At 46.5% G+C, this 13,212-nt stretch overlaps 1 protein-coding gene across 2 annotated transcripts in view; it reads right to left on the bottom strand.

Annotated features, from left to right (window-relative positions):
- LOC147235985 (glypican-6-like) overlaps positions 1-11,276 on the bottom strand; it is a 123,162-nt gene extending 111,886 nt beyond the window's left edge. For both annotated transcript variants that reach the window (XM_086144380.1, XM_086144381.1), the window contains exon 1: positions 10,802-11,276. In XM_086144380.1, coding sequence (XP_086000506.1) covers positions 10,802-11,015 — 214 coding nt within the window. In that variant the 5' untranslated portion in view covers positions 11,016-11,276. The remainder of the gene's footprint in view (positions 1-10,801) is intronic.
- Positions 11,277-13,212: the final 1,936 nt, after the last annotated feature.

Here is a 13,212-nt window from a genome sequence, read left to right as displayed (position 1 = left end):
TGGGCAAAAATACTAAAAATAAATAATGCTGATCATAAATACTAATACGTTAATATAACACTAATTAATAATGCAAGTAAAAACACTAGTAATAATTATAATGCGAATAAATATGTACTAAAAAATGAAATAAATTATTGCACTGACAATAATAATAATAAAATGCTTCAATAATACTACCATTGAATTTATGTAATTTTCATTTTTACATTACTGCTATAATAATGATTGTGATTATGATAATGTATTAGTATTTTATGAGTAGGGATATTAGTGGTAATCATAAATCATAACTGTAACAAACTAAAACATGTAAAAACACTACTAATAATAATGCAAATAAATATGAACTAAAAAATGAAATAAATTATTGTACTGACAATAATGCTAAAAACATGCTTAAACAATAAAACTGCTATGACTACAACTATCACTACTCATAAAAATACTAATACACTATCATAATCACAATAATAATTATAGCAGTAATGTAAAAATGAAAATGACATAATTTCAATGCAAATCATAATTGTAACAAAATTAAAAAATGAAAATAAAACAAAACTAATAACAATAATAATACTACAACTACTAATACTAGTATTACAACTAATAAAACACACACACTCATACACACACACACACGACAAGAACGTTGTTCGTGACCATGACATCACTTCCTGTTCACCCCCGCAAAACTTAATCATAAAATAAACCGTGTGATGACATCACTTCCTGCTGCCCGGCCACACGACTCCGGATCGACGGAGGAAGATAAGAATAAGAATAAGAACAACTTTATTTATCCCGAAGGAAATTGTCGTGCGAGAGTTTCAAGTAAAACATAATAATAATAGTAGGAAATTGTATAAACAGTATAAAAAAAAGGGTGAGAATAAGAAATACAAATAAAACTATAAAGTGTCAAAGTAACACGTCAAAGCTATAAAGTGTCTTAAGGTCTTCAGTGCAAAGATGGACGGATGAAAAAGAAAAAAAAAACACTGGTTAACTTTTAACGATGAGAAGAGCTCAGCTGTCTCTGTTTTTGGTTCAGCGGAAACTAGTAGTCGCCGGCAACTAGCAGGAAGGCGGGTTAACCAGAACCGCCCTCATTATTCCGTATCTTTAGCTTCGGCGTCTCTCCGGCGTTAAATACCTCCCCCCTCCTGGGTGACCTGAAGGGGAAGCCGCGGGGGAAGCTGCGGTTCCTGACCGTGGACATCTGAGAGCGACCGGTCGGACGTTCAACAGAAGACCCGCAGCTTCGTTCCCCGAGGACCGAACCCAACACGCGTCCAAGGTATGGTTTACCATCAGACCGCTAATGACTGGAGAACCTTCACCGCCCCTCCTCCGCTCATTACCTCCGAGGCCTTGTGTTTTCTTGACGGCCTTTGGCCCCCGGAGGAGGTTCCTGCCTCTGAAGACCTGGAGATAGAAGTCCCCGTCCTCCTGCCGGCGCGACGCCGATGATGAGACTCCACCCGTGGGCTGGAGGGTGGAGAACACGTCCGGGTGTCGGGGATGCGAATACATCTCAGCCCAGGGGAGGTTCTTATTTTTGTTTTTCCCGTCACGGACCGGCGAGGCGTCCCGGGTACTTTCGATGGTCGCCATGGAAACGTCACAATCGGCGTCAACCGAAGAGTTGACGTTCGCAAGACTGTCCTCCGAAAGTTCCGATGTCGGGGGCGTTGAAGGTCCTCCGGTGGAGAACCGGAGCCGTCGCTGCGGTCTGATGGTGAACCAAACCTCAAACGACGTCTTCGGTTCCGTCCTCGGGTTACGGAACTCTAGAAGGTCCGACGTTCTCCGGTGTCCACGTTCAGCCGTCGGTGAACCGCAGCTTCCCCCGCGGGGACGGAGGGAGGCAAACCTCAGGAAATCAGCAGAAGGTTCATTAACTTCTCCAGCGCTGAGATCTTCGGTTCGGTCCTCCAACCCAACCGCGCTTCGGAGTCGGACCTGGAACGTCCGAAGAGGTTCTAGTATGTATTTAAAACATCCTCGGCGGGTTCGTCCAGGACCTGTTGAAGGTCCGTCGTTGTGATCGTACGTCTTTGATTGACAGCTGACCCATCGAGGTCAAACCCCGCCTCCCTCCCCGTCCTCCGATCTGATTGGCTCGAGCGTGTGACTAACGAACGGATGAATCTCTCCCTCTCCGAGCTCGTCTGCTGTTCTTCTGTTTCCATCCTGGAAAGGTTGTTTTTTTTCCCGCTTCGCCGTCGCCGTCCGTCCTCCGCCGGCCGACTGTTTGATGAACGGCCGACACGTCGGAGCGAGCAGATGGTCGAAGCGGCTGCTCGGCGCCCGGGACGACCGAGGCGGCGATAAAACCGTGAAATACGCAGAAATAAAACCGGAGCTCGGAAGGTTTCACTCCAGGACTCTCTTCGCTTCTGACGGCGGAAACCAAAGGAAAACGACAAGAAGGAAAACCAAATACGGGAAAGGATTTAAAGGCCTGTATTTCAGTCATCTTAATGGAATAAAATACTAAAGAATGTAACACTGCTAATAAGAATGCGAATAATGAATTCCAATAAAAATAATAAACACTAATGATAAATGCTCATAAAATTACAAATAATAAAAATAAATAATGCTGATCATAAATACTTATAAAGTTAACATAATATTTATTAATAATGCAAATAAAAATACTACGAACAATAATGCGAATAAATATGTACTAAAAAATGAAATAAATGATTGCACTGACAATAATAATAATAATAAGATGCTTAAAGAATAATACTGCTGTTACTACTACTATCACTACTCATAAAAATACTATTACATTATCATAATCACAATAATAACTATAGCGGAAATGTAAAAATAAAAATTACATAATTTCATTGCAAATCATAATTGTAAAAACAATAAAATAAAACAAATGAGATAAAATGAGAATAAAACAAAACTAATAACAATGATAATACTGCAACTACTAATACTAGTATTAAAACTAATAAAACACACACACTCACACACACGCCAAGAACGTTGCTCGTGACCATGACATCACTTCCTGCTCACCCCTGCAAAACTTAAACATAACATAAACCGTGTGATGACATCACTTCCTGCTGGCGCCTCAGCAGTTTCCTGTTCCCTCTCGCTATCGGGGAAAGATGAAGACAAAACACCTTTAGCCTTTTTTACACGCAGATGCAGAGGATAAGAAAGAACTAGAAAGTGTCACTAAACCTGACACACACACACACACACACACACACACACACACACACACACACACACACACACCCTTAATCTCCTCACATCTCATTAGCGGTTCTCTCTGAAGATGCATGCGAGCCGGCAAGCGACGTATTTCCAATTTGGCAGAGCCAAGAGCATCTTAATGGGCTCTAGGAAAAAAAAAAAAAAGGCTGAATGGGAACATTTGTTGAGCTGTTTTATTCATTTATTTTTATTTATTTTGGTGTAATCGCGGATGTTATAACCCGCCCTTACTGCCGAGATTAACCGTTACCGGGGCGGCGCTAAGTTTGCGTTCACACTACGGTTGCTAAGTTGGCCTGAAATGAGCCCTGGTGCTTCCTGGAATCCGCCGGTATGGCCGGGCGGTTCGGCGAGCGCTAAAACAGACCCCGGTAAGGATCTAAGAAATGAAACCCGGTGCTCGGAATAATCCGGTACGACTGGGCGAACCCTCAAAAGGACTCCTGTGCGGATAAAGAAAACGAACCCCGGTTCTTTGAGGGATGGTCCGATACGGCCGGGCGAACGCTCAAATGGACTCGGACACATGAGCCCTGCTTCTTTCCGGGGAAGGCTGGTCGTGCGCGGCGTCTGGGCCAAAACTCAAACGGTCAGGATTGAACTGGAAAATTATTATTCTGGAGAGCCGGTTGGGTGGTCGGACTCTCGAAAGGACAGATAAGGACGCTAACCCCGGTCCAGTACGGCTGGGTGGAAACTCAAATGGACTCCGGTGTGGATTGCGGTTCTTTCTAGAATAATCCGCTACGGTTGGGTTGTTGGGTCAATGCTCCGACGGACCTCGGCGCAGATCGAAGGTACGAACCCTCATTCTTTCCGGGACGGCCCGGCGGTACGGTTGGACAATCGGGCGACCAACAACTAAAGCAACCTGGTGTTAACAATTTACAGGCGAGAACAACGACAGACGTTTCAAAAACAGCGTCCCGTCCGGCTTAGAGAAGCAGATTCCGCTTCCTTGATCCGTCCGAAAAGATCAACAGATGTTCGTTGTCGTCGTCTTTGGCGTTAAACGGTGATCCAGCCGGAAGAAGCGCCAAAGCTGACAGTGCTTCCACCCCAACTCCAGCCCAATGGTCGCCATGACAACAATTAAGCACTGGATTACGTTCCCTAACAAGAGCATTCAGGCTGACTCCCATCAGGGAATCTCTACATGCCTCTATTTATTTTACGGAGTATATATTTGCAGCTTTCGAATGGCGAGCACCTTTTATCGTCACCTCCAATCACAGTCAATTAAAAGTTAAATTTACTCGGCGAACGACGGCTTGTTCGCAGACATTGACTAAAATAAAGGATAAATATAATACAAAAAGTGTTATACGAGACGGTAATGACTTTTAGCGCGAAGCCTCATCTAACTGTAAATGAGTGAAGTTAAATAACGAAAAAAGCGAAAGCTCATTTCTAAAGAAAGAAAGACTAAAAGGCTCTAATGAGGCCGGGTTTTTTTCACAGACTGAAGAAGCTTTTTCGTGCACGTCACCGCCGGTTGTTCCATGAGGGAAAAAACCCGTGGGCGACAAGCCGCGTCAAAACAACGAACCCCAAAAAGGCGACGTCCGATCCAGGAAGGGGAAACAGAAGACTCGGGCACAAGGCTAACATTCGTTATCTATGTAGCTTATCCTGCACTCGTGGTTGTGGACGGGAGCAAATCACAGCTGCCGTCGGTTAAGAGGCGGGGTTTAACCGACCATCTGTATTAGTTATAGTTTTTTAATCACACCTTCCGGATTTTATTTTGCAAAACAACTGTTTCCGCCTTCGCCGTACCGCCGCGCCATTTCAAACATCAGCTAGCACAAGCTAGCCTAACAAAAGTCGCCGGAGAGATTTTTCGGGAGGAAACGAGCAAATGGCGAGACGGCGGAGACGTAAAAGCTGCATTTAATAGAAAATATCAAGATTCCTACCGAGGTTACGGGTTCATCGCAACAGGTGATACACGAGCTCCGCGCCCGCTATGCGTTGTTTTATATTCATTATTAAATACTGTGAACTGACACTTTCATGCATAAAACTGGTCCTTGGTGGAAAAAGAGGTCGGAGGTCGCTGCTCTTCTGGACTCTGGATAAGACTTTTTATTTGTAAGCTTCGATGAATTGGATTTAAATGGAACCGTTCGTTCATTCGTTCCACTGGACGATATTTCCAAACATTAGCACTTTTTTAGCACGACTGCTACTTTGCACGGAGAAAGGCATCCATTCACTGACTCCAGTCCGACTGGAACGACCGTTCGATCGTTCACACGTCTGGACAACGTAGGGTCTGCGGTGAAGCTCCTGCATGTGTTTGGAAAGCAGGAGGAACCCTGAGGAGAACATGGAGACTCCACACAGAAAGGCCTCCAACCACTGACCTTCTGGCTGCCAAGCCGTTTTATTTTACTTCCAGTCTCCTGACTGATTCTTCGCTCCCAAGGCTCGGCAGAAGGTCGAGCGGGATCACAAGCGGAACGCTGGAGCGTACACCCACACACACACACACACACACACACCCACACACACACACACACTGTCATCTGTAACATAACGTAAGGGACTTTGTCGAGAACAACCGCGGGATAGAAAGCGTCGGCGACAGAAGCCGCCTGACCGTCGGCTGCAGGGAAGTTAATTAACCTCAAACGGGGGTGTTTTAGCGGCGACCCTCCATCCCTCCCTCCCCCGCCACTGCTTTTCGCTCAAAAAAAAAAAACCCAGAAATTCAGCCGAGCCTCCGTGACCCGGAGCGCGGCGTGACCGGTCTGCAGCCGCACCAATTTCCTGATTGGACTCCCAACGATCGGGCGAACTGAGCGAAGTCCTCGGGCGGAAGGAAGACGGGAAAGTCTTTATATCAAATAAATGACCTCTCGCCGCCCCGGCGCTTCGGGCTCCCGCTTATGAATCAGACTCTTATTTCCAGGCTGGGAGTTTATTACCGCCGGCGTGTCAACACACACGGAAAAACCCGCGGGAACCGACTGACGGACACGGACGAGGGGCTTTTTAAGGGAGAAAATAAAAAGATGGAGATGAAGGATAGCGGACGTCCGGGACAAAAGACTTGACCTCGCAGCGCTAAAGGCCTCTTCATCCTCCGCCAGAAGCTCCCGGAACTTCATGACGTCATCCGGTTCGTCTGGCCAGGACTTTTATTTTATTCTTTTCTTTAGGTTTGATCGCGAGATCGGTCAGAAGCAGAGGCTTCAGACCAGGAGTTTTTTTTATGGAGGTTTTTATGGTTTTTATGTGTCGCACAACCTGGCAGAATTTTTTTCTCGTTCCCCAGGACCATGGTTGATTATTTCAATAAAATTATAAGAATTTTAACTGTCAATTTAATTTAATTCCAACCAAATTTTAAACAGACAAACCATAAAATCTGCAAGCAAAAGGAGACACTTTTTAAATTTTTTATTAAGCACTGACTGGGTTCTAGAAGGCTCCTTTTTTTTTTTTTTTACATTTTGTTGTGGGACAGTTTGTGACCTTTGCATCATTTGAAGAATTTTATCGATTCAAACTTTAATTTAAATTCAATTTTAATCTATTTTAAATGCATTTAGACAAAGCGTAAAAAACCTGCGAGCAAAAGAAGATAAATATTACATCTGACTGTTTTTTTTTGGAATATTTTTGATGGGGCAGTGTTAGCGGTTTGTGTTAGCTTCCCATCATTTGAAGAGTTTTATCGATTAAAATTTTAATTTAGATTAACTTTTAATCTATTTAAAAAAATAATTTTAGATTTTAAATTTGCCAGCAAAAGAGGCTAAATAGTAGATATTGACATTTTTTTTCAGAAGGCTCCATTTTTTTCTCTCTTTTTTTGGGGGGGGGGGAGTTGTTGGCGTTAGCCATTTGTGTTAGCTTCCCATAATTTCAAGAATTTTATTGATTTTAAATTAACTTTTAATATTTAAATACTTACAAATACACAATACAATACAAAATAAGCTAAATATTGAATGTTTTTTGGTATTTTCCATTTTTAGAGGGGCTGCTGCCTTGTTTTTATCAGATTCCCGTCATGCTTTGCACTCGACACACGAGAACTTCTGCAGGATCAATGGAGGGAACGTCCTCGTTCTTTCCACCTGGAAAAAACTTGGCTTTTTCTTCTAGCGGAGAACGTACAGGGCTTTCAATCTCAAACAAATAAAATAAAAACAACTGGAGCTGGTTTCCAGGTGAGGCTGGTGGAGGTTTGTGGCTCTGGAGCCGACGGTGATGTTTCAATCGTGGAGGCCCTGCAGGATTTAGATAGCTGCAGCGTAAAAAGCGCTAATTCAGGAGAAAAAAAAAACAACAAATAAACGGGTCTGACGACAAACTTTGGGGGTAAAAAAAAGAAAAAATGTAAAATATCCAACTCCCAACAAAACACACTTTATTCAGAATCTAAATATTTGATTTGAATTAACATTTAAATGGCAAGATATTTAAGTTTAATTAAATCCAAATCCCCCCGGAATGGGTAATTGACTGATGTTTACAAACGGCGACACCTGTGCAAACACACGAGCGTGATCCGTCACCTTTATGGAAAATAAAGAAATAAAAAAATAAAAATAAATAAAGTATCACGGGCGTTAAGTGGCAAAGAGCTGTCAAAATAATTATCTTATGCAAATGAGAGCTCACGGCCCGACCTCTGCAGAATTATTAAACCCGAGTGTTTTTCTATCTGGAGGCACAGCGGTAGCATGACACAGCAAAGCATGGTGGGATAAGCGCTAATGCTACTCCCGCCGCCCGCCGCACGTTCGTATTAGCATAGCTAATTAGCCGTAATTGAGGGCTTCTACTGTTCCGTCTCCCGAGTCCTGCGGCTAAACCCCGGCTGTATTTACGCAGAGGGTTATTACCGCGGACAACAAAAACCACCGGCGGCTGACAAACAGGCGGACAAACCGGGTATTAGCACTTAGCATTTCTGGCTAAGTCGGAGGAAGAAGATGAAGGGTAAAGATACCGACTGAAGTATTTGTGCCTGAAAACAGGCAATGCTTAGCATTTAGCTTCTTCACATCACCTTTAGCTTGACAGTCTTATGATTGTCTTGAAATTATTTGGCTCAAATACTCAAAATAAAACATCATCACCCCTCAATAAAGAAAAAATAAACCAAAATGGAACCTTCCAGAAACCAGGCCATGCTTAGCTTTTAGCTTCTTAGCGTTGTATCCCTTAGCTTGTAGGTCTTATGGTTGTCTAGATATTATTTAAACAAAAAAAAAAAAGCAGAGAAAAAAAATTTCGACACAAAAAAAAAACAAACAAAATTGAATTTTTAAAAATGTAAATGAAATTGAATCAAAATTATAATATCATTATGATTTATTTTCCGACTGTAAGCTTTCTGCTTAAAATGGCTAAAGGCCTTTCCAGACTCCCAGGGCTGCCAGAACAAAACTAAAGTTCCTTCTGGTCGTGTCCTTTCCAAGAAACTGGAGGGAGGTCCTTGTAGGTCCTCCTAGGTCCTCGTAGGTTCTCCTAGGTCCTCGTAGGTCCTTGTAGGCCCCGCACAGGTCACAGGAGCTGAGGATTGTGGGTTTTAAATGAGCAAACCTGCACTAAAATCTGCTTTTCGAAATGTAAAATCTTTGGCGACGTCTCAGTCAGAGGTGAAGGAGAGTTTCCTGACGAAGCCCTCAAACGCTCCAAGAAGCATCTATCTGCTAAAACACACCGCTGTTCATTCGGTTATGATATTATGGGCTGTATTTTACCTTTCTCTGTTGCTAGGCAACCTTTGGCCGGTTGATTAGCGCAACGCTAACGCTCCGCGCACAGGCTAACGGGCCGAGTTTGACGGCGTCTCATCGAGCGTCCTCTCAGCTTCTCCTCCTCCTTCGGGTGCCGCGGCCAATCATCTGCCTCCATCTAACCATCTCCTCCCACACCAACATGTCCATTCATCAACCATCATCCTTCCATCTCCCCTCTGGAGAAGATCTGCACGTCAGATCCAGATCTTCACCACCCCTCCTCTGTCCAAGTCCAAACCATCTCAATCCGAACATCTAGCAAGGACGCCCTCCTCCTCCTCTCTCTCCAAGAGGAACCTCTTCATCTTCTCCTCGGTGTCTCCAGACCAGCACCTCCAGCCTCCATCTCCTCCACCTTTCCTTCCTCACCCCGACACTTCTCTCCACTCCTGTACCTTCACACCTCCTCCTCTCAGGTTTCTCCTCATCCCCAATCATCTTGTTCATCTGACCCTTCTCCTTGGAGCCGCTCCCTCCAGCCAATCATCTACCTCCAAAACCATCGCCGTCGTATCATCTAAAAACGCCAAATCAACTTTTATTTACTTTTCCTTTATTTTTTATTTTTCCACTTATTTTAAAGAAGAAAAAAAAAAAAATTCAAATGAATTAATTTTAGAAAAATAAATAAACAAATAAATAGATAAAAGGAATTTGAAAAAATTAAATAAAATAATAAATAATAAATCACACACTGTCTTTTTTTATTTTACGGAGAGAGATGGAGTGATTAACTCCATCTCTCTCCTCTCGCTGTGTTCGCTGCATAATCTCCTTTTCCCGCTTTGACCATAAATGTGATTACCACCGCACGAGATATAATAACCCCCCCACCTCACACACACACACACACACACACACAGTATCTCCACTGTACCAATGAGCATGAATTAAAACGTAAATTCTGGCCTTAAGAAATGTCGAAAAAATATTAAAAGGGAGGTAGAAATTTTAAAAAAGGAGGAATTAAGGGGTGGATGGGGTGAGTGGGGGGGGCACCGGGGTTATGGCGCCCCCTAGTGGCCACTTGTGGTAACTGCCGCCGGATGCAGCAGGACGGAGCTGCAGCGTCTCTGCTGTTGAATGTAAGCAACAGGTTGGAGTGTGTGTGAGTGTGTGTGTGAATGTGTGTGTGTGTGTGTGTATGTGTGTGTTGGGTGGGGTGTCCAGTCGACTGACCGGAAGGAAATTTATGGATGTTTCTCTCCTCCCATCAATTTGGGAGGGGTTGAAAGGAAGACAGATGCACGAGTGAGGTCAACTGTGTGTGTGTGTTTGTGTGTGTGTGTGTGTGTGTGTGTGTGTGTGTGTGTAGCTACCAGACCCGCCAAAAGCCACAACACCTGCATCGATGTTAAAATCAAATTAAACTTTAGCTCATTCGATACGGTTGTTTCTGATCACCGATCGATACGGACGGAACCGAACATCCGGGGACTTTCAACCCGAAGTTTGCGCTCCAAACCCGGCGAGGCGCGTCCGCAGAGCACGGTCATGTCGGGAATTCGACATAAAAGAGGAAATAAAACAAAAAATAAAAAAAACACTTGCAATTTCAAAATAAAGTGAAAAAAAGGGGAATCCGTGTGTGTGCGTGTGTGTGTGTGTGTGTGTGTGATAAGTCAATGAATCACTCAATCAGAGAAATCCAGATTCCCGACCTTTCCTCCCGGTCCGGATCCGAGGGGGAACCGGACCGGGTCAAATAGTTCGATCCGTGTAAAACCGCCGTGACAGGTGCAGCTGGAGTGTGTGTGTGTGTGTGTGTGTGTGTGTCGTACCTGGTATCTCCTGGAGCGGGGCATGGACCAGGCTGAAGCCTTTGGCTCCGTACGCCTGGCGAACTTCGCCGCAGCTCCGCGCTTTGCCCTCCGCGGCGGCCGGCGGGGGCAGAACCAGAACCAGGACCAGGACCAGGACCGGGACCGGAACCAGAACCGACAGCGACACCGACAGCGTGCGGAGGGCGACCCGCGGTCGCCACATCGCACACATCGGGCGTCTCGCCGGCGAACTACGGACTCCGCGCAGAAGGAAACATTCAAAAAAAAAAAAAAGGAGAAGAAGAAGAAGAAGAAGTGGACAATCCAGGTGGAGGAGAAGGTGGAGGAGATGTTCACGCGTGACGTGGACCTGCTGATCACGGCAAATTCAAAAACCAAGATGTAACTCCTCAGCCGCGGCCGTGGCGCAGCCGCCGCATGGCTCCGGTTCCCGCGGACGAGACGACGGCGGCGGGTTCCCGTGCACGCAACTTCTCCCGCGCGCACACGTACTCACGCAGCGGCGGCGGCGGCGGATGCGTGTGTGCGTCGCGCGGAGGGGCGGGGCTTCACGCGGGGGGGAGGAGCGGAGGAGGCGGAGGCGGAGGCGGCGGCGGGGCGGCACGACGCACCGGGAGCTGGAGGAGGTGCAGGAGGACCAGCGGGAGGTGAAGGAGGTGGAGAAGGTGGAGGAGCTGCAGGAGATAAAGATGGTGCAGAAGGTGTTAGAGGTGAAGGAGAAGGTGGAGGAGGTTAAAATGGTGGAGGAGGTGCGGGAGGACCAGCAGGATTAGCAGGAGGTGGAGAAGGTGGAGGAGCTGCAGGAGGTTGAAAGGGTGGAGGAGGAGGTGCAGGAGGCACAGGAGGTTAAGATGGTCCAGAAGGTGGAGGAGGAGGTGCAGGAGGAAGCGCAAGATTAGCAGGAGGTGGAGAAGGTGGAGGAGCTGCAGGAGGTTAGAAAGGTGGAGGAGGAGGAAGTGGAGGAGGACCAGCAGGAGGCACAGGAGGTTAAGATGGTGCAGAAGGTGGAGGAGGAGGTGCAGGAGGAAGCGCAAGATTAGCAGGAGGTGGAGAAGGTGGAGGAGCTGCAGGAGGTTAGAAAGGTGGAGGAGGTGTAGGAGATTAAGATGGTGCAGAAGGTGTTGGAAGTGGAGGAGAAGGTGAAGGAGGAGGAGGTGGAGAAGATGCAGAAGAACCAGCAGGATTAGCAGGAGGTGGAGAAGATGGAGGAGATGCAGGAGGTTAGAAAGGTGGAGGAGGAGGTGCAGGAGGACCAGCAGGGGGTTAACATGGTGCAGAAGGTGGAGGAGGAGGTGCAGGATTAGCAGAAAGTGGAGAAGGTGGAGGAGCTGCAGGAGGCTAAGAAGGTGGAGGAGGTGCGGGAGATTAAGATGGTGCAGAAGGTGTGGGAGGTGGAGGAGAAGGAGAAGGAGGTGCAGGAAGAAGTGCAGGACTAGCAGGAAGTGGAGGAGCTGCAGGAGGTTAAAATTGTGGAGGAGATGGAGGAGAAGGTTGAGATGGTGGAGAGGGAGGTGCAGAAGGAAGTGCAGGATTTGTAGGAAGTGGAGCAGGTGGAGAAGGTGCAGGAGGTGGAGGAGAAGGAGGAGGAGGAGGAGGTGCAGGAAGAAGCCAGGATTAGCAGGAAGTGGAGAAAGTGGAGGAGGTGCTGGAGGTTAAAAAGGTGGAGGAAGTGCGGGAGGTGGAGGAGAAGATGGAGGATGAGGAAGTGGAGGAGGTGCAGGATAAACAGGAAGTGGAGAAAGTGGAGGAGGTGCAGGAGGCTAAGATGGAGCAGGAGGTGGAGAAGATGCCAGGGGAAGAACAGACGGTGGAGGAAGCGGAGAAAGTGGTGGAGAAGGTGGAGGTGGAGAAGCTGTCGGTGATACAGTCGGTGCAGGACGTTTAGGAGGTGAAGAAGGTGTAAGGGTGGAGAAGCTGGAGGTGCGAGAGGTGCAGGAGATGGAGGAGGTGGAGAAGGTCGGTCTGAACCCGGTTCCTCTGAAGGAAGACACCAAAGTTAACTGTGATTGACAGCTGACTCGTCCAGGTCCGGCCCCGCCCCCTCGCCCCATCGGCTTCTAGGATTGGCTACCCTCTGAACGGCATGCGGCGGAGGCGTGAATGAATGAATGAATGATAATCCTCATGGAAGCCCAGTTGTAACGTCATCCAATCGCACCTCAGAACTGATGCTAACTCTTAGCTAGCGCCACCAGGTCAAAGGGACTGCAGCCTGGATGCTAGCGCTAGCAGCTCCACTCACACCAGCGCTATGGTAAAGGCTAACACTCGTATAACCCTTTCATTAGCGCTTTCCACTGGTTCAAATTCACCCATTCACAAACACGCTCACTTATCGGTAGCAGCGGAGCTACCATGCTAGGCGCTAACCAGACCGTCAGGAGCAACTTGGAATCAAACCGCCAAAC

Source organism: Fistularia commersonii, chromosome 3 (genome assembly GCF_037954325.1).
Source record: "Fistularia commersonii isolate RoL2024-O1a breed Wild chromosome 3, RoL_Fcom_v1.0, whole genome shotgun sequence".
Lineage (NCBI taxonomy): Eukaryota > Metazoa > Chordata > Actinopteri > Syngnathiformes > Fistulariidae > Fistularia > Fistularia commersonii.
Note: the sequence above shows the minus strand (reverse complement) of the source record. Positions and strands in the feature narration are given on the sequence as shown.